The sequence below is a fragment of the Astatotilapia calliptera genome, chromosome 14, assembly GCF_900246225.1.
Source record: "Astatotilapia calliptera chromosome 14, fAstCal1.2, whole genome shotgun sequence".
In the NCBI taxonomy this organism is placed as follows: domain Eukaryota; kingdom Metazoa; phylum Chordata; class Actinopteri; order Cichliformes; family Cichlidae; genus Astatotilapia; species Astatotilapia calliptera.
The window spans coordinates 22,757,193-22,775,472 of NC_039315.1; the positions used below are offsets into that span (position 1 = coordinate 22,757,193).

Consider the following 18,280-nt stretch of genomic DNA (forward strand, 5'->3'; position numbering starts at 1 on the left):
TGTTTAATCACAAGACTTTGAACACAAACTGATTCATCTCGGGACATTACACATCTATTTCCACGTATATATGACGTCAGTAGAAAGACGAATTCACATGCTTTATTGTCCCTAAAAGGTAAAATCTGCACAAATAAATAAATCAATAGAAATTATTTCTTAGTATTAACTCGAGATTCTCTATAACATCTGTATAGAGTACAGAGACGTCTTGCCTAGCTGGACGTAACACGGGAAGAAAAGCTCAGAAAATCTGCTGCTTTCAAATGCTCTTTGTAAATCTCCCGTTTGTGGGTTTGAATTTTAAAGCAGGTCCATTTGTTGGTTTTTTTTCCTTAAATAAAACTTGTTACTATACCTGGGCTGCCGTGGAGGTCAGAAATCTATTTGTACATTACCGTGTCGATATAACTATCAAAGCATAGTATATTTAAAAAATGAAATTGCCCTAATCTTTGGTTTGAAACAAAGTAGAGCCTCACCTATCTTGCATTTAAAAAAAAAGAAAAAACTCAACACCTCTGTAGACTGGGTGCTTTTTTCGACACGTTTAGCCGATAGCTACAACGATGCGTGAGTTGATCTGTGTGCCTCGCATCAATAAAGACTGCGGAGCCATTCGCTCAGCACATGAAGGCATCATATGACCCGGTGCACTTCTCAGCAGGCGGCGACTTCAACGGTACCGCTGAAGTTAAGAGAGTGACAATGTGTAGAAAAGCGGTGTGAGCCGGTAACGTTTGTGCTGTTTGCGCTGCTCCGAAGAATAAGTGACATAAGTTTTATCTAGAAGGACTGGTTTATATCGGATAGCGGATTTAAATGCTCTACAATCATCATGACAAGTAAACAGGAGGCTAAATCAGGATTTTAAAAACACCTAGAAGGTAACTCGGCTCAGAACATCAGGGAAGTTAACGTTTTAACTGTAGCTAACTGACGTCGCCAGTTCGTTACATTTTTAGGTTGTTTAGTAAAAGACACTGTCTATACTGTAACTTTACCGGGTTGGCTTAAACACCACTGAAAACCTAAAAGCTTCGAATTCAGATCAGTTTCCGAGCTATTTCACTTTACAAAGGACTAACTTTCGCCTGGTTCGCATTAAGAGGATTTCCACTTTAACCGAAGTAAACAGTGGGCATTACCATACCGGTACCAAGGTGAGTAAGCTATCAATACTGAACAATGTACCGTAGCATTAGCTGTTAAATGACGCCGTAACACGTAATCGATTGTATGTAATGTCACCGAAGTTGTGTCTTCAGAAATTAATGTTGTCATGACGAACTGCCATAGGTTAATTAGTAATTACTACTAATTACTCATGGTTTGATATTGAACCGGTGGAGCTTTGAATTAAAGCTGGAGTTATAAAAAGAGAACAAGTTACATGTTCTTGTTATCTAGTTAATGACTAGCTTATGTCATACTCCTACTTTCCAGGTACAGTAGCTTTACTGAAGGTTTGAGGTAAGGTGTGCTTGCAGGAGGAAATGAATAAGTAATTTACTGTTTGCAGAGCAGAACAGGGACATGCGGAACAAGAACAAAGGCAGGCTACATTGATTGACATACCTCCCCCCTTTTTTGACAGGTATTTTCTACTGCTCTGGTAGGATTCAGTGTAATTAGATTCTTCAGAAAGCTTCACACACCACTCCCATTTAGGGTCCAGACTTGTTTTGTTGTGTTTTGCTTGGTTAACTAGTCACTCCCTAAACATACTGCACAGAGGCTCTTAATTGATCATGTTTTCATTACAGGAGCTGAATGGCCTCTGTTGTAGCAGTGAAAACTGAGAAGCGGCCTGCAGTGGATTCTCAGGATGCAGACTCCAATGCTAAAAAGCCCAGGTAAGCTCAGATGCTGCTTTAGAGCCAGCTGCACGCTATGACTATAACTAATTCATCAACAGGGCTGATTAAAATCTTTTCTTTTCTTTTTTTTTGAGTTCCTAATTTTTGCGTGCCCTACATAAAAGGTATGGTTTAGTGTCCGACTGCATGTTAGTGGGCTTGAAAATAGTTTGTTTAACCTTCATGCTGTCGGAAGGATTTGGGAAGTACCATCTTGGGAACCATCGTCACTCAATCTCTGCCTACCCCAAAGGAAACTGCTGCCCAGTCTGAAGACTAAGCGAGCCCCCGAGCTTGTCCTGGTGATTGGTACGGGGGTAAGCTCTGCAGTGGCCCCTCAGGTCCCTGCTCTCCGCTCCTGGAAGGGCCTCATCCAGGCCTTGCTCGATGCAGCCAATGACTTTGACCTACTGGAGGAAGAGGAAAATCGGCGGTTCCAGAAGCACATGCAGGAAGACAAGAATTTGGTGCATGTGGCCCATGACCTCATTCAGAAACTTTCCCCGGTAAGCCTGCTTGAGCCTTTCCTCTTCGGCTTTCTTTCCTACACCTCCCTGTTGCATGCACACTAACACATGTTAGACAGACTGGCAGCTTAGTGTGCTTTCCCCAGCTGGAGACATTTTGTTTCAGCTTCTGTGGCTTGACATAAGAGATCATAAGAGGTTAAAACCTCTATAGCCTATAACATAAGGTTTAATGTGGATTGTTGTTTTTTTTTTAAAAACCCCACAAAAGTCAATACAGGCAAACATTTATTCAGTCATTTTGAAATTATTTGCATATGTAATAGAACAAGCTATGTTCACTGCCTCCAGGTGCTTTATATTGGAACAGTTTTGACTTTTAAAATGTTTAGTTAAGTAGTGCCAGTTTGGAAGTGCATCCATGTTTTTTTTATTTTGACTTTTGATTTGTTCCCGTTTTTAATGTTAGTAATAACTTCTGTGTCAGAATGCAGAAATGAAAGCAGAAGTTTGACTTGATATATGAAACTTCTGGATTAATACTAGAGGGGTATATGCCACGTTAGAATAAAGGAAATCTCACAGGTGACGGGAAGGTAGAGAGTAAAGGATACAAATGTATCTGCAACAAGCTAATATGCTGTTTAAAAGGGAAAAAACCCCACAGCTTACAATCATTTCTAAATACAAACATTATATATGTTATATACAAAAAGAGAGTAGGATAAAGATAAAAGCATATAAATAAGATTCAGAAATGCTGCTGCAGTATCTCCAGTATAACATGGGTGTCTTGCACATCTGTCACACTCCACACACCATTTATGTTTTGGAGCAAACCACACTTTCTTCATTGAAAGTCTTTCTTAGTTTAACAGCTCAATGTCAAACCACATTCTGCACATAATGCAACTGCTTCTTAGTAAGAGCCTGAATGTTAAACTGAACTTCCAGCAGCCCAGACCGGTCGCCCTTGTAAAAAAATATTTTGCTAGCAAGGCTACAAATTAAAAAAAATGTGACAAGATCTTCCCTGACCTGTTGAGTGGGAAGTATTTTCCTTTCAAAATTGCTTTGAGTAGAAAAGAATCAGTCCATTTACCCTTTACAGTGATGACTGATGAAAGCATAATATTTTGAGATATGTAAAACATCAAAGGTAAATATCATAGGTTAATAACACCTGAAATGTTATGATGAGCCAATCAAGGTTACCCAAGCTGTCAGGAATTCCCTTTACCTGACCACCTAATCATAACAGTAACCTTACGAGCTTTCACAGGCTCAGTGACACACTGCACAGAAGAGGTGTGGTACTGCCAGAATGCAGTGATGTCCTGACAAAAATGACACAGTCTAAGTGCATGTTCTATATGTGTTTATCTCTGAAAAGGGTGTGGCAGTTAAGATAAAGGAGAGGAGGCTGAAGATAAAGGTGAATTCATCTGTTTGAGGAGGACTGAGACTCAGCTGGAGCTCAGGATTTATCCAAAGTAGAGTCACATTATTCTAAATTATTCAACCGTATAAACCTGACATTTGTGTGTAACCGCCAGCGTGTACTATGTGTAGAAGAACACAAAACATTTACAGTCAGATCCTGAGCCCTCTTGTGTGTTTTTGAAGACGGTTACTGTGCCATGTGTCTAAATGCAGCGCATTGCTATCATTTTTTCCCACAGGCTGTGTGAGGCTGCAGGTGAGAAAACAATGTTTAGTTTATTTTTTTTTTTAACCAAACCACGGCTCGCTGGACTCATTAGTTTGCTAGATTGATAGATTTACATGTGACTCAGTTCTCTTACTATTGAACCAGTCTGCTCTGGAGCTGGGCTGGCAGATGGAAGACTTAATACCGTTTGCCTCCTGTGTTAGTCATGTTTCATCGCACCTTTGACATTGATAAAACACGCTTTGTTTCAGCCCTCAGCCTGTTGTAACAAAGGGAACAAACAGCGCTTTTATGGCTTTATCCATCATGTTTATTTCAATCCACAGTCGTGCAGACACCAGCCCACTCCCGTTGGCCACAGACACAGCCGGGTCTAACATGCTGAGGAAAAAAAACAAGCATAGAATAATGTGAACCAGCAGTCCCCCACTCCCACCCCCACAGCCCAGATTTCACATTCAAGCAGAGTTAAAGTCTAGTGCAAGCACACAGTAATGTATAGTCTGTATGAGTGTTAAATGCCTATAGGCATTTAATTCACAAAAACCTATGTGCAAATACTTCTCTTGGTGAAGAGAAGCACACATGCTAGCACTAGAGCTAGGTAGATGTACACTGTAGTTTTACTCTGCTCTGGGCTAACAGAGCAACTGCTGTACAGTGCTTTAGACAGAACTCAGCAGCTGTGTAATAGTGTCAGAGACCTCCAATAACATAAGACAGAGACAGTTTAACCCACTTTCATGGATTTGTGTATTCGTAGGGTGGCTGCGGTCTGTAATGGGGGTAATCCAAAGTTAAAACCTAAAGAGACTGTCTAGGCCTGAAACCCTTGGCAGTGAAGAGGCTAATTACAAGTGTGCTGACCAAAGGTTTGGCTCAATTCAGGGAAGACGTGTAATTTTGATAGTTGTTTAGACCATAATCTGAGATGTTTAATCTTCAATTTGTATTGCAATGACTACTTAAAACAAATCATAGTATTTTGTAAAAAAAAATTTTTCCACTGAACTCTCTCTTACTGTGCTCCTGAAAAATTAAAGTGTGAGTGTTTTTGTTTGTAAAGCTGCTAAGTGCATTATAAAAAATTAGGATTAGAATTACAAGACAGAGTTGGTCTCGAGTGCTTTAGTTGGTTATTACGTAAGTCCTGACCAGAGACAGGCCAAGGACACGGCGGTCAGGATGGGTGCTGTAGACGCTGGATGTGGATAATGAGTTTCTTCCTGTGGAAAGGACTCCTGCTGTTTAGCCCATTAGAGCTGTAATCTGTGAGAGTCCGCGGAGTATTTCCTTGTCCTAGGATCACAGTGGTCAGTGCATTTCTGAATTGTCTTTTAGCTATTCTTAGCAGCCCAGTTCCCCCACCTCCACCTTTTTTTTTTTTTTTTTTTTTTTAAACTAAAAGCTTCACCAGGTGAGGATGAGGTTTAAATCATAGTCTGTAATCTCTAAATAGACTTAAGCGAAGTCTATTAGTTACTAGAAGAAGTAAGTGAATGTGCCTTAGACAGTTTTTTCCAGCTATCTCATTCTTCAGCGCCACCTAAGTTTCACTTAAATTATCGTGAAGGGCTGTGCCAAGGAGAGGCATTTTAACGACAAGTTTAAATCCTTTGTTATGCCTGAATCACATGGCTGCATTAGTAAGGTGCGCTCAAGTTTGGTCTAAAATGCTCATTTAGCAGTTGCAACTAGACACAGGTCTCCAAACCTACTACATCTTGAAGTAAAAGCCCCAACTGGGCAAAAAACTATCCACTAATAACAACGTGCTTTTCCTTTTTCTTTCTTTTTAAACAGAGAACAGGTAATGTAAGGTCCACGTTCTTCAAGGACTGCCTGTACGAAGTGTTTGATGATTTGGAGTGTAAGATGGAGCACGCAGGGAAACACTTACTGCGGTCAGTGCTGCAGTTAATGGAGAGCGGCGCACTCGTTCTCACTACCAACTTCGACAACCTGCTGGAAATTTATGCAGCCCATCAGGGCACCAAGCTGGAGTCTTTGGACCTGACAGATGAGAAGAAGGTAAATATTACTTGAAATGTGATTGATTGATCTTTCTTGCTGCAATAGATGCCGTCAGCTGTTTGGGGTTTTTTTGTCTTTTTTTTTTTTTTTCTCAAATGAGGGCAAAGGTCCCCAACATCATGTGATACCACGAGCACTTTGGAAGGTTTGTAGGTATGACTCCCTAAAATTCAGACAAAATAAATGACAAATTGAAATCTTGCTTAAACTTTGCCCCGAGCACTGTCTTGTGCTCTGGTTACATTTATGACACCGGCTTCCACTGAAGTTCCCCGTTGGCCGGTTTAGGAGAAAAAATAAACGAGGCTTTTGACCTGAAAGAGCCCTTTCTGTCAGGCAGGTGGAGGAAAGTTTAACTTCCATTTTTAATCATTGAACAATATTTGATTTTTGGCTTTAAAGTGGGCTGAAGAGGAAGCACATGTTTTTCTAGTACAAAACGTTTCTTTTAAGTACCAAATAAGTTTTCTGCAAATTCTCAGCTGCCCATCATTTATGTCCCAGCACATTTAAACTTAGCTGAGTGGTTTCTTAAAGAGAACACAAGTTTGCCAGAGTGAGCAGAGATTTCTGAGAGACCCGTTACTTTGCCTCTCAGTCCTGGTATTTATGCCTCATCTCCATCAGGGCGAATATCCTCTCACTGCTGCTCAGTGATTGCGCTCCATTCCCAGCCAGAACAGGATTTTGTGCAATGGACTGTTAAGTGTGCACTCGTGTGTGCTTGTGTGTCTAGGTGCTGGAGTGGGCTCAGGAGAAACGGAGGTTAAGTGTTCTGCATATCCACGGTGTTTACACCAACCCCAGTGGTATCGTACTGCACCCTGCTGGCTATCAGAATGTATTGAGGAACACTGAGGTTATGGTAGGCACTAACGTTCACTGCTTTCTGCCCCCTTTTTGGCTTAAGATGTAAACATTTATATGTGTACATCTTAATGATTTACAATTTTCCTCTGGACGTGCACTAGTTTATTTGAAAGGTTCTCCTGTGAATGAAATAATACAGCTTTATCACTGGGTGTTTTTTGCAGCGTGAGATTCAGAAGTTGTACGAGACCAAATCCTTTGTCTTTCTGGGCTGCGGCCGCACAGTAGACGACACAACCTTCCAGGCTCTGTTCTTGGAGGCGGTTAAACACAAGTCGGACCTCGAGCACTTCATGCTCGTGCGGCGAGAGGATGTGGGAGAGTTCAAGAAGCTGCGCGACAACATGCTTGACAAGGGCATCAAGGTCATCTCCTATGGAGACGAGTACGCTGACCTGCCTGAGTACTTTGAGAGGCTGGCCAATGAGATCTGCAACCGTGACGTGTCCACCAATGGCTGGGGTAAGCAGAATGAATTGGAACACATTAGCCTGCCTTTGAATGATCTGCATTAAAGGGGCCATCACATTTACAAATTTTTTTTATTATTTTAGCACTGGGGCTCTATAAAAGAGCTTTCAGTTTATCACAAGATGAGAAATAAGGACAGGAAAGAGGTCATGGATGTTCTTTCTTTGTCAGTATCTATCAAAAATCTATCATAAATGTGGGCTCTTTGTGAAGCACTTTGTGATCTTTTTATCTAGAAAGGTGCTATACAAATAAAATTTTACTTGCTTACTCTTTGCATGTTGTCTCTTTTCAATGTGTATCCGCAGGATCCCCGTCGCAGAACGGAGAGGAACAGCAGATCGGTATTAACACACAGAAAAGCCTCCTTCAAGGTTAAGACTGAACTCGTCTCTTTGGCTCGGAGCTGCGGCCTCTCGCTAAAGACATTTTCAGACTAAACGTCCTGTTCAGAACTGTTTTCTGACTGTATGCTGGTAGAAAATCCAAGTCTGTCTTGAATTTTAGTTACAAAAAAAAAAAAAAAAATACTGGTATTTTTTTCCACAAACTGGTGTGGCAGTATTAACAATTGTCAGTGGCATCATTTCAGTAGATGTTCTTTGACTTTTTTTTAAGCTTTTCAGACAATTCCTTCCACTTCTTTTCAACCCCATACTCTTGACAGATGCATTTTCTTCCACAGCTTTACTCACAGATCAAGTCTGATTTTGTTGAATACATTTAGGAATCTATGGGGAACCTTAATTACATCATTATTTTTCAGATTCCCTTCTCATTCCGTTTTTAACTAAAAGGGAAAAAAGTTTGCCTGGCATCCCCTACTATACTGGATTTAAATGTTGCTGGAACATCCACTTTGTGGGAAGCATCCGGGTAACTGAATGGGATGTTCCCCTTTCAGTTCGACAGAAACACTACATGTGAATCCACAGTAGTTAAACATGCTGTTATGCTGAATTTTCAACATACAGTAAATACGCATTGAGCTTAACGCACAACCCCTGCTCTCGATTTTAAGTCTTGTGTGAATAGATTGAATCAGTCATGCTCATCCCACAACCTGGAAAACTTGATTTGCACACTGCTTGGTGGGGAAAGGGACGAGTTACTGTAACGACTGTCGTAAAAACGTACATTCAGATGTTTTCATATCAGAGCGGTTCCCGGCAGTAGCAACCTCTTTGCCACTCTTGTGCTAAAAATAGAGAAAAAAAAATAGTTCTTTAAAAGCCCCTTTTTGTACTTTTAATACTTGCATGTGTTTTCTGATGTAGTATTTATAATAATAAGCACCATTTTCAAAATAAAGCTTTTGGTATTCCATCTGTCCTTTCGTACATGCATCTCTTAACACAAAGTACAACAAGCGCCACTTTAGAGGCTGTCATAGCATATAGCAGCTTTATTTAGAAACTTTTACATTCTCATAAATTATCTCAAATTTTCTTTATAGTTCTCATATTGCACTACCACATTTTAAAGGGGGGCCGAAATGTTTAAAACTTCAATTTTCTCTTACAAATGATGAATGAATCAGAGGGGGAAATAAGTCAAAGGGCCACAGAACTTTAATTGACCACTAAGAAGTGTAGTCTGACATCTATGGACACCTGTAAGAACAAGAAAAACCTAAACTTACAAATGGATTTCTGCTTTTCATCCACTATAAACTGGGGAATCAAAGTCTTCATGTTGTAATGGCAATGAATTAACTGTGTGTTATATAGGTGAGGAACTCTGGGAGATGACTTTTAGATCATAACTGTTAATTTGCTCAGGAAATCTTGATGCACTGCCCTGTCGACCTTGATTTTTCTATGCCGTGATTTTCTTCTTGTTGAACACAAAAAAACATCTAACCTGATAAGTGCTGGTATTCACACCCACCCTATTGTAAATCATAAACTGTCTTCCCCACTAGACTAGTGGGGCTGCTTCTTCTTCTTCTGCAAAGCCATGAAATTAGTGGGTAAGTATCCACATTATTGAAGTGTTAACTGAGAAGACAGGAGACAGACAGGCACTGTGGTCACTAACCTTTCCTCAGGCACAGGCAGCTGCTGAAATGTCACATCCAGCAAACACGCACTACCCGACCTCATTTAGATGAAAGAAATCTGACTGACAAATGCCAGGTAGGGAGCTTTTTTCTTTTCCAAGCTTTTACTGTGTAAACCAGTAAACCGATAGCACAGCCTAGGTCCAGTCAGCAATTATATCATTTGAATGAGACTTCACCGTTTCGGAACACAAGCTGATCTGAGGTACTTTCTAAATTTGGCCCAAATGTTTAAAAATAATACAAAGGGAGGCTCCTCTGGCTTTGATGCAACACGTTCTGTCTTTTCAAATGCACACTTGTCCTTTTACTGGAAGAATAACATCCTGCGTGAGACATTTAGTTCATTCATTTGATTCCAAAAGCAGGGGGCGCAGGGCAGCAGCATGGAAACGTGGGCTATAGCGGGGCTGGAACATCTTGTGGCAGTGTGGCAAAGGCTTCTCTGCAATGATGAATAAACCAGAAGAACATGCGGCCAACTTAAGCCTTCATCAGGGCGCTGACCACAGCACGGGCGTTGAGGCTGCGCAGGTCATTGTAGGTCTGCCCCGTGCCCACAAACACAATAGGCTGGCCTGTGATGTAAGTCATGGAGATGGCAGCACCAACCTGTATAGAAGGAAGGATGACGAATGAGAAATAATGCAAATTATTCACAAGGCAGAAAGCAGCTGCAAACTAATTACCAAACTGCATTCAAATATTCTCTAAATCACAGAAATGAGATGGCCCCAATGGTAAAGTGATCAGAATAAAATACCTTGTCATCAATAGTGTCAAACTTGGTGAGAACAATTCCATCAATGAGGCGAGGCTTGTCAGACATGGAGTGGTCTGCCAGAGCCTGATTAAACTTCACCTATGGACATGAAGCAAAAGCAGAGTTGTTCAGGTACAAACTGCTGAGGAAAGAGTTCACATGTAAATCTCCAACTTAATGCTGTCTAGAGGCAGGGGTGTAACAAAACAGCAGCTTAATGCAATAGCACTGCCCTCTGCTGGACAATTGAATACATAGAATTTTTTTTTTAACCTAACCAAGTTCTTTTTTAGTAGCGTTAGACACTGACTGAAAGCTCTAGCAGCTGATCGCATGACTCATACAGATATGAACTAACTGTTGTATTACTTCAAATTGAAAATGAACTAATTATTACATCTTATATGTACAAAAAAAATATTTCAACTTTCTGAGTGATCTTACCAGCTGATCAACTGCCTCATTGCCCACCAGAGCCTCCCCAACAAACAGCACTAGGTCAGGCATGTTGACTGCTATAAGCTTGGCCAGCGCTGTCATTAGGGGGGCGTTGTCCTGCATACGTCCAGCAGTGTCCACCAGCACCACATCAAACGCCTGGTTGCGGGCTACAGGGATCAAAAGTGGAAAGGTGAACAAGTGATACTGAAATGGGTGCAATGCTAATATTAAAAGTGCCACATCCCTTCTTTACAGCTAAGGTACAACACACTGTGCTGTGTGGCATCAACCAGCAACCCCTTACTAATGCCACAGTAGATTTTTGTTTTTTTTTTACCATAGGCAATGGCCTCCATAGCAATTCCAGCAGCATCCTTCCCGTAACCTTTCTCATAAAGCTGGACTACAGGTCGTCCACCGTGCTTCTCGGGGGGATGCAGAGAGTTCAGGCGGCGCTGGTGAGTGCGGAGTTGCTCCACGGCACCAGCACGAAATGTGTCACAGGCTGCGATCAGCACAGTGAAACCATTCTCTATCAGCCAGAAGGAGATCTAGACCAAGGGAAAGGAAAGTTTACCTTTACAAGGTCACGGTAAATTACTCAAATTACCAACAAGCAGAAAAATTTCAATGTCAATTCACCTTTGCCAGGTTGGTGGACTTTCCCACTCCATTGACACCACAAAATGTGATGACAAAAGGTCTTCGCTGGCTCTGTGCTTCCATGACATCTCTCAGAATATCCACTCTTCGCTTGGGTTGCAGGATCTGCACCAGTGAGTCTTGCAGGGCCTGCTTTACTGTTGAGGCCACAGCTACACACACACACACACACACACACACACACACACACACACACACACACACACACACACACACACACACACACACACACACACACACACACACACACACACACACACACACACACACACGGCGTTACCCATATGTGCTAGTGCACAACATCATTTACAGATGTAGTGTATTTAATATAATTACACCATAAAGTAACATAGTACCACAATTCATAATTACAATGAATAAAAGAAATGAATAAGTTGGAATTGCCAGTTAAGGCCAAGTATGTGAATCAAGTCAAGGGGGTCATACTGTTACAGCATTCATATCATCAGAGTTATTTTTTTAACAACAGGAGTTGCAGTTAATTGACTTTACTTATCAGTATGAGAGGCTCTGACATACACTTCATGTTTAAAATGGATTACTGTAATTTTATTACTCTTCCCAGCATGCGGACTGGTGCACTCAGAGGAAGAAGGAATATAAACATGATCCTTAAACCATACTATAAATTACAAATCAATACTTTGCTATGTATATAATGTGTACTTACTGGTGAATGTGCCCATGACTTTGCCCTCCAGTTTTTTGGCTACAGAGTCACACAGCTGGGAGGCAATGTCGGCTGCTACATTCTTTGCTGTGTGATCAGAAAGGAGGACAATGAATACCAGACAACGAATACCAGGCTATCATGCCTTCTGCAGCTGACTTCATACCGATCAGGTGGTCCTTCATCTTCTCCAACACTGGTTCCATATCCTCCCGGGTTAAACTCTTGGAGCCCACCAGGCCCTTCAGCATCCCAAACAAACCTCCACCCTTTTTGGAACTGAAAACGAAAGAAAGAAATGCACAAATTATAGTTTAGACAACATTAAAAATGGTATTCCTGATACTCTAAAACTAATATTTCATACCTTGGCTTGCTTGTTTCTCTGATGACCACTTCCTCATCCTCTTCCTCCATCTCCTCTTCATCACTGGACTCGTATTCCACAGACAGCAAGTCTCCCTTCATGGAGGCTGGCTGCATTTCCTGAAAAACAAACGAGGAACTAAGTATGTGGCATCTTGTCACTTATTTTAATCACATTAATCTAACTGCAGATGTCTTAGGGATCTAGGTGGTTAGATTAAAGACCACTAAATACCGGATCAAATTGTGCTTCCAGGTTCTGTTCGGCACCATTTGGAGAACCATTTCCATTCTTGTCGCTGTAGTCCAGATCCCTGGTGCTGCTGCCTCCATTGTTCCAAACACGATTTTGTTTCCCCTTTGGCTTCTGAGGCTTTGGCGACTTACTGTGAGAACGAGATCAGAATAAAAAAATAAATAACAAAAATGAGTGTCTCAACATGCTTTGCACACGAGGAGGAAAGAAAATAATCAATTATCATCATCAAACCATGGCTCTAACACAACACAGCAGACAGTCACACACACAAGTAACACTTAATATAAGTTTTGGGGAAAAGAAAAATGAATGAATTTTAAATAATAAGGAAACAATTAAAAATAATAAACTTGGGATTCAGGACAGATTGATAATGACATCAAGATGTGTCTTTAAAACACACATCGCTCTTGGCCTGCTCTCTCTTTTACATGGAAGTATCAGCTGCTTTACCTGGGTTTTTCAGAAGCTCCTGGCCTGTGCTTACGGAAGAATTCCTCTCTGTTCTTTTGCAAGATCTCCTCAGCAGTCAGGCTCTGGTTACCATTCTCCACCATCTTCTGGCCAGAGGCTGAGGCCTTGTCTTGATCCCCTTTGGCAGGCTGAGCTGCAGGAGCTGGAAAGGATTAGAGTGAACTGAGTTTGAAATCACGTTACCCTTACCCATTTAGAGTTTGCTTTTTATAACCGAAAGAGAGCACTTACCCTCCTTTTTGGCATTTTTATTCTTCTTGCCACCCTGTTCCTTGCCTTTGTCCCCACCCTTTGTCTCAATCATTGACTTCACAGTTTTTTGAGATTTCCCAGATTGCTCAAAGGTCCGCATCCCGGCAGGGCCTCGAGCTTTACTGCTCTCCTCCGCCACACTTTTGATAAACAATTAATATATGTCAACATAGGTAATAACAAAAAGAAACTGTCAGGGATGCATCTTTCACTTTTTCTAAGTTAATAAAACAAACATACAACAAAACTATTAAATCTCACAGCTTTTTGATCATATTTCTTATGTGGCATGTAAAACAAATATTTACAAACATATTTTGGCCATTATCAAGACAGACTTGAGTTTGATTGCTGCTAAAATAAAATTTGAATTGGCTTTATGTTCCCAAACATAAAGCAAAGGAGTTCAAGTATTTATGAGGGATGGAAAGATAGAGTGCAAGTTGGGCAGATAGTTTGATGCAGCCTCAGCAGTAACGCGGGCAAGTACGCAAACGTCCAAGTGGACCCTCATGTTAGCCATCTGATGACGAAAACTGTGTCAGTGGGACCCAAGCGAACTCTAGCAGACTTGTGGAAAGTATAATCCCTGCCTATAGGGTGAAAAAGAGTGACAAGCTGTGACATCTGCAGGGGTCTCAGAGTAGAGCTGCTGCTGCTCCTGCATGTTAAAAGCTGCTGAGATGATTCAGGCATCTGGTTAGGATCTCGCCTGGGCGCCTCCCTTTGGTGGTTTTCTGGGCATGGAAGGAGACTCTAAGGTAGACTCAGAACCCGCTGGAGAGATTTATATCTTGTGCAATCGCCCAAGAACTGAAAAGTGTGGCTAGGAAGAATCACATCTGGAATGCCCTGCTTACCCTGCTGCCACCACAATCTGAATTTGGATTACCGGAAGACAATGAATGAATTGGCTTTATATTACTAATAACATTATTTGCACATTTCCATGCCTACCTACAGACATTGGCCTGTGTGTTGTTTGGTACCTAAGTGTTTATTATGGAAATTATTTTGTTTCTTTACCTGAGAAGCACTTTGAAGTCATTCTCAAACTCAAAGCTGTTGTTGAGCAGCTTTAAAGCTCCCTTCTGCTCCAGCTCATTCTTATAGCGATCCCTAAAGCGAAGCTGGACGTCATTTATAAACTTGTCCACATATGTCAGCGTCAGGATCTTTTGAAAACCCACCTAGAGATGCACAGGTGAAACGAGAAAAAGGTAATGATCATAAACACATATAAAACACAAACACCTATCCCCACCTGATTTTTTTTTTAATTCATTCAATACTTATATGAACGACTTACCACAAAAATCAACTCAAACTCGTTGTCGAGCTTGTATTTAAGACTCAAGCCCCCATGACTAAACGAACTGTTCCCACTTCGCTCCTGAAAAAAAAAAGAACATCAACAGCATGTAAACGGGAGCTTTTGCTACTGCAGCTATCGCTGTGTGTGTTTTCAACCACCTAAATTACGTCACTATAGCACAGGAAATATTAAACTTATATATGAATGAGTGGTATGCGGGGGGGCACAGAGCCCAGAAGAAGCTTATTTAGTTGATCGCTACGCCATAAGCTAGTGCTAGCATGAGCTACCCGCTAGTGCTAGCATTAGCTGGCCCCTTGTTACAGAGAGCTGGATAAAAAGACAACAGCCACAAGCAGCTAGCCGTGAGGCTCACCTGAAGGATCACCGAGCGGATCAAAGCGTTGACCGGCCCCGTGAAGGATTCAGTGACACCGGCTCCCTGAAAACACCACAACACTATCCCCCCTTTGCTGAAGATGGTGAAGAAGTCTAGCATCTTCTAAGCACGTACCTGGTTTAAATAAAAACACAGACAGATATGTGGATAAAAGCGAAAGAGAGCCCTGGGTTTATAAAATACAGTGTCGTTTTAACGGCTCCTGCCTGCCATTCAGAACACGAACTCTTACCGGATAATACTTAAACTGATAATAAATGCCCCAGGAGTGAAACCCACTACCAGTGAAAAAACTGTTTTAGACACGTCAGAGGCACGATCAGGAAGTGATGTTGACTTCCGGCATTTTTATTATTTTTTTGCTGAGGTTTGCGCTTGCGCAGTGTTCATTTCAATGAACCGGTAGTGTTTTCCTGTCTATTTTACCAGTACCAATGCCAATATTTTTACCAGTTACCTGTAAAAATAATTTGTATTGGGCCTGTCTCTTTAGGTCAACTTCTGTTGTTTAAATGTGTTATAGGCTATAAAAATAACTAAATAAATACATTAATGAATAAATTAATACATGATTTATTCATTAATGTGATTTTTATCATAATAATAATAATAATAATAATAATAATAATAATAATAATAATAATAAAAAGGACACGTTGAGATATATTTTTTCATTCCCAAAATATAATTTATCTAAAGCAATTAAGTGGGTTATATACTAAACTTAGAGGTTACAAACAACATAACACTAGCGTCAATCCCATACCAACGACAGCACTGGTATAATACCAGCGATCCACCCATCTCTTATGTATCTGGGGGGATGTTCTCTGGAGCAAAGTGGAATGAAAGCCAGTAGAAGCAAGACAGATTACATGTCCGAATGAGAATGAGGCGAGTGTAACTGTGAAGCTGTAGGAATAGAGGTACTGAAGGCAGATGAGTTCTAATTCCTGGGGTCAACCATCTAAAACAACAGACAGTGCATAAGAGAGGTCAAGAAAAGTACAGGAAATGTGGAATGGGTGGAGACAAGTGTCAGTGGAGATTTGTGGCAAGAGGATTTCAGCAAGCGAGGAAAGTAAAGGTTTGTAAATTGGAAGTGAGACCTGCTATGATGTATGGTTTGGAGATGGGGGTACTGACAAAAAGTTGATGTTAAGACTTTCATTGGGCGTGACCAGGGCGGACAGGATTAGAAATGAGTTCATCAGAGGAACAGCTCAGGCTGGAAGCTTTGGAGACAATGTGAAAAAAAGCTAGGCTGAGGTAGTTTGGACATATACAGAGATAGTGGAGGTAAGAGCTGAAATGGAGGCAGATGAACCAACCTGCCATTTATTAAAAATGTAATAAAAACAAGCATATACACCCAGCACGCCCCTGCGGGCGGTTTATCCTTCAAGCTCGGGTCCTCTACCAGAGGCCTGGGAGCTTGAGGGTCCTGCGCAGTATCTTAGCTGTTCCCAGGACTGCGCTCTTCTGGACAGAGATTTCCGATGTTGTTCCCGGGATCTGCTGGAGCCACTCGCCTAGCTTGGGAGTCACTGCACCTAGTGCTCCGATTACCACGGGGACCACCGTTACCTTCACCCTCCACATCCTCTCGAGCTCTTCTCTGAGCCCTTGGTATTTCTCCAGCTTCTCGTGTTCCTTCTTCCTGATATTGCTGTCATTCGGAACCGCTACATCGATCACTACGGCCGCCTTCTTCTGTTTGTCTACCACCACTATGTCCGGTTGGTTAGCCACCACCATTTTGTCCGTCTGTATCTGGAAGTCCCACAGGATCTTAGCTCGGTCATTCTCCACCACCCTTGGGGGCATCTCCCATTTTGACCTCGGGACTTCCAGGTTGTACTCAGCACAGATGTTCCTGTACACTATGCCGGCCACTTGGTTATGGCGTTCCATGTATGCCTTGCCTGCTAGCATTTTGCACCCTGCTGTTATGTGCTGGATTGTCTCTGGGGCATCTTTACACAGCCTGCACCTGGGGTCTTGCCTGGTGTGATAGACCCCAGCCTCTATGGATCTTGTGCTCAGAGCTTGTTCTTGTGCTGCCATGATTAGTGCCTCTGTGCTGTCTTTCAGTCCAGCTTTGTCCAGCCACTGGTAGGATTTCTGGATATCAGCCACCTCCTCTATCTGCCGGTGGTACATACCGTGCAGGGGCCTGTCCTTCCATGATGGTTCCTCGTCTCCCTCCTCTTTCTTGGGTTTCTGCTGCCTGAGGTATTCACTGAGCACTCGGTCAGTTGGGGCCATCTTCCCAATGTATTCTTGGATGTTCCTTGTCTCATCCTGGACTGTGGTGCTGACACTCACCAGTCCCCGGCCCCCTTCCTTCCGCTTATCGTACAGCCTCAGGGTGCTGGACTTGGGGTGAAACCCTCCATGCATGGTAAGGAGCTTTCTTGTCTTTATGTCAGTGGTTTCTATCTCCTCCTTTGGCCAGCTTATTACCCCAGCAGGGTATCTGATCACGGGTATGTGTTGATGGCCCGGATCTTGTTCTTACCATTCAGCTGACTCCTCAGGACTTGCCTGACCCTCTGCAGGTACTTGGTGGTTGCAGCCTTTCTAGCGGCCTCTTCATGGTTCCCATTTGCCTGCGGGATCCCCAGGTACTTGTAAGCATATATATATATATATATATATATATATATATATATAAAAATTCCCTGCTCACCCCCTTCAAGCTCAGGTCCTCTATCAGAGGCCTGGGAGCTTGAGGGTCCTGCGCAGTATCTTAGCTGTTCCTAGGACTGCGCTCTTCTGGACAGAGATCCCCGTATAATTGGTCTAATCCCTGCCTATAGGGTGAAAAAGAGTGACAAGCTGTGACATCTGCATGTGTCTCTCTCTCTCTCTCTCTCTCTCTCTCTCTCTCCATATATATATATATATATATATATATATATATATATATATATATATATATATATATATATATATATTAGGGGTGCAACGATACACAAAATTCACGGTTCGGTTCAGTTCGATACTTTGGTGTCACGGTTCGATATTTTTTCGATACAAAAAAATGTTCAAGCCTTTTTAATTTGTCATTTATTAAAATTATAAATATATATTTTAACTCAAAAGTACAGTTTTTAAATTTAACCCTAACCCTTGTGCGTGTTTTTTATTTTGACAGCGAATGCGCACCTGCGGACCACTTATGTGCAGCCCTGGTTATTTAGCTCATCATATTGCAG

The 18,280-nt window shown here is 41.8% G+C and overlaps 2 protein-coding genes across 4 annotated transcripts; one reads left to right on the forward strand and one right to left on the reverse strand.

Annotated features, from left to right (window-relative positions):
• Positions 1–585: 585 nt before the first annotated feature.
• On the forward strand, positions 586–8,699 carry fam118b (family with sequence similarity 118 member B). 3 transcript variants are annotated; one of them, XM_026192198.1, is made up of 8 exons: positions 586–1,163; positions 1,523–1,597; positions 1,767–1,856; positions 2,056–2,365; positions 5,802–6,029; positions 6,769–6,897; positions 7,067–7,364; positions 7,682–8,699. In XM_026192198.1, exons 3-8 carry the CDS (start codon positions 1,774–1,776, stop codon positions 7,750–7,752), a joined length of 1,119 nt encoding a protein of 372 aa, XP_026047983.1. In that variant the 5' UTR covers positions 586–1,163; positions 1,523–1,597; positions 1,767–1,773; the 3' UTR covers positions 7,753–8,699. The 3 variants fall into 3 exon arrangements, with proteins under 3 accessions (XP_026047983.1, XP_026047984.1, XP_026047985.1); XM_026192200.1 differs by having other exon boundaries at positions 590–1,163; positions 2,113–2,365; XM_026192199.1 differs by lacking the exon at positions 1,523–1,597.
• Positions 8,700–8,754: 55 nt separating this feature from the next.
• Positions 8,755–15,410, reverse strand: srpra (SRP receptor subunit alpha). The gene is made up of 15 exons (XM_026192197.1): positions 15,292–15,410; positions 15,036–15,173; positions 14,654–14,737; positions 14,371–14,534; positions 13,324–13,484; positions 13,072–13,234; positions 12,595–12,745; positions 12,361–12,479; positions 12,160–12,272; positions 11,994–12,080; positions 11,282–11,454; positions 10,977–11,190; positions 10,643–10,806; positions 10,199–10,297; positions 8,755–10,047 (listed from the first exon to the last, which is right to left on the reverse strand). Exons 2-15 carry the CDS (start codon positions 15,156–15,158, stop codon positions 9,919–9,921), a joined length of 1,944 nt encoding a protein of 647 aa, XP_026047982.1. The 5' UTR covers positions 15,159–15,173; positions 15,292–15,410; the 3' UTR covers positions 8,755–9,918.
• Between the last annotated feature and the right edge of the window lie 2,870 nt (positions 15,411–18,280).

Excerpts from the sequence above, each read along its gene's own strand:
- fam118b (XM_026192198.1), top strand. The coding sequence starts at position 1,774 with ATGGCCTCTGTTGTAGCAGTGAAAACTGAGAAGCGGCCTGCAGTGGAT. Across the intron at positions 1,857-2,055 it reads TCCAATGCTAAAAAGCCCAG|GATTTGGGAAGTACCATCTT; the intron begins GTAAGCTCAGAT and ends TGCTGTCGGAAG. Across the intron at positions 6,898-7,066 it reads TGAGGAACACTGAGGTTATG|CGTGAGATTCAGAAGTTGTA; the intron begins GTAGGCACTAAC and ends TGTTTTTTGCAG.
- srpra (XM_026192197.1), bottom strand. The coding sequence starts at position 15,158 with ATGCTAGACTTCTTCACCATCTTCAGCAAAGGGGGGATAGTGTTGTGG. Across the intron at positions 12,273-12,360 it reads AGAGAAACAAGCAAGCCAAG|TTCCAAAAAGGGTGGAGGTT; the intron begins GTATGAAATATT and ends TTTCGTTTTCAG. Across the intron at positions 11,191-11,281 it reads AGTCCACCAACCTGGCAAAG|ATCTCCTTCTGGCTGATAGA; the intron begins GTGAATTGACAT and ends CCCTTGGTCTAG.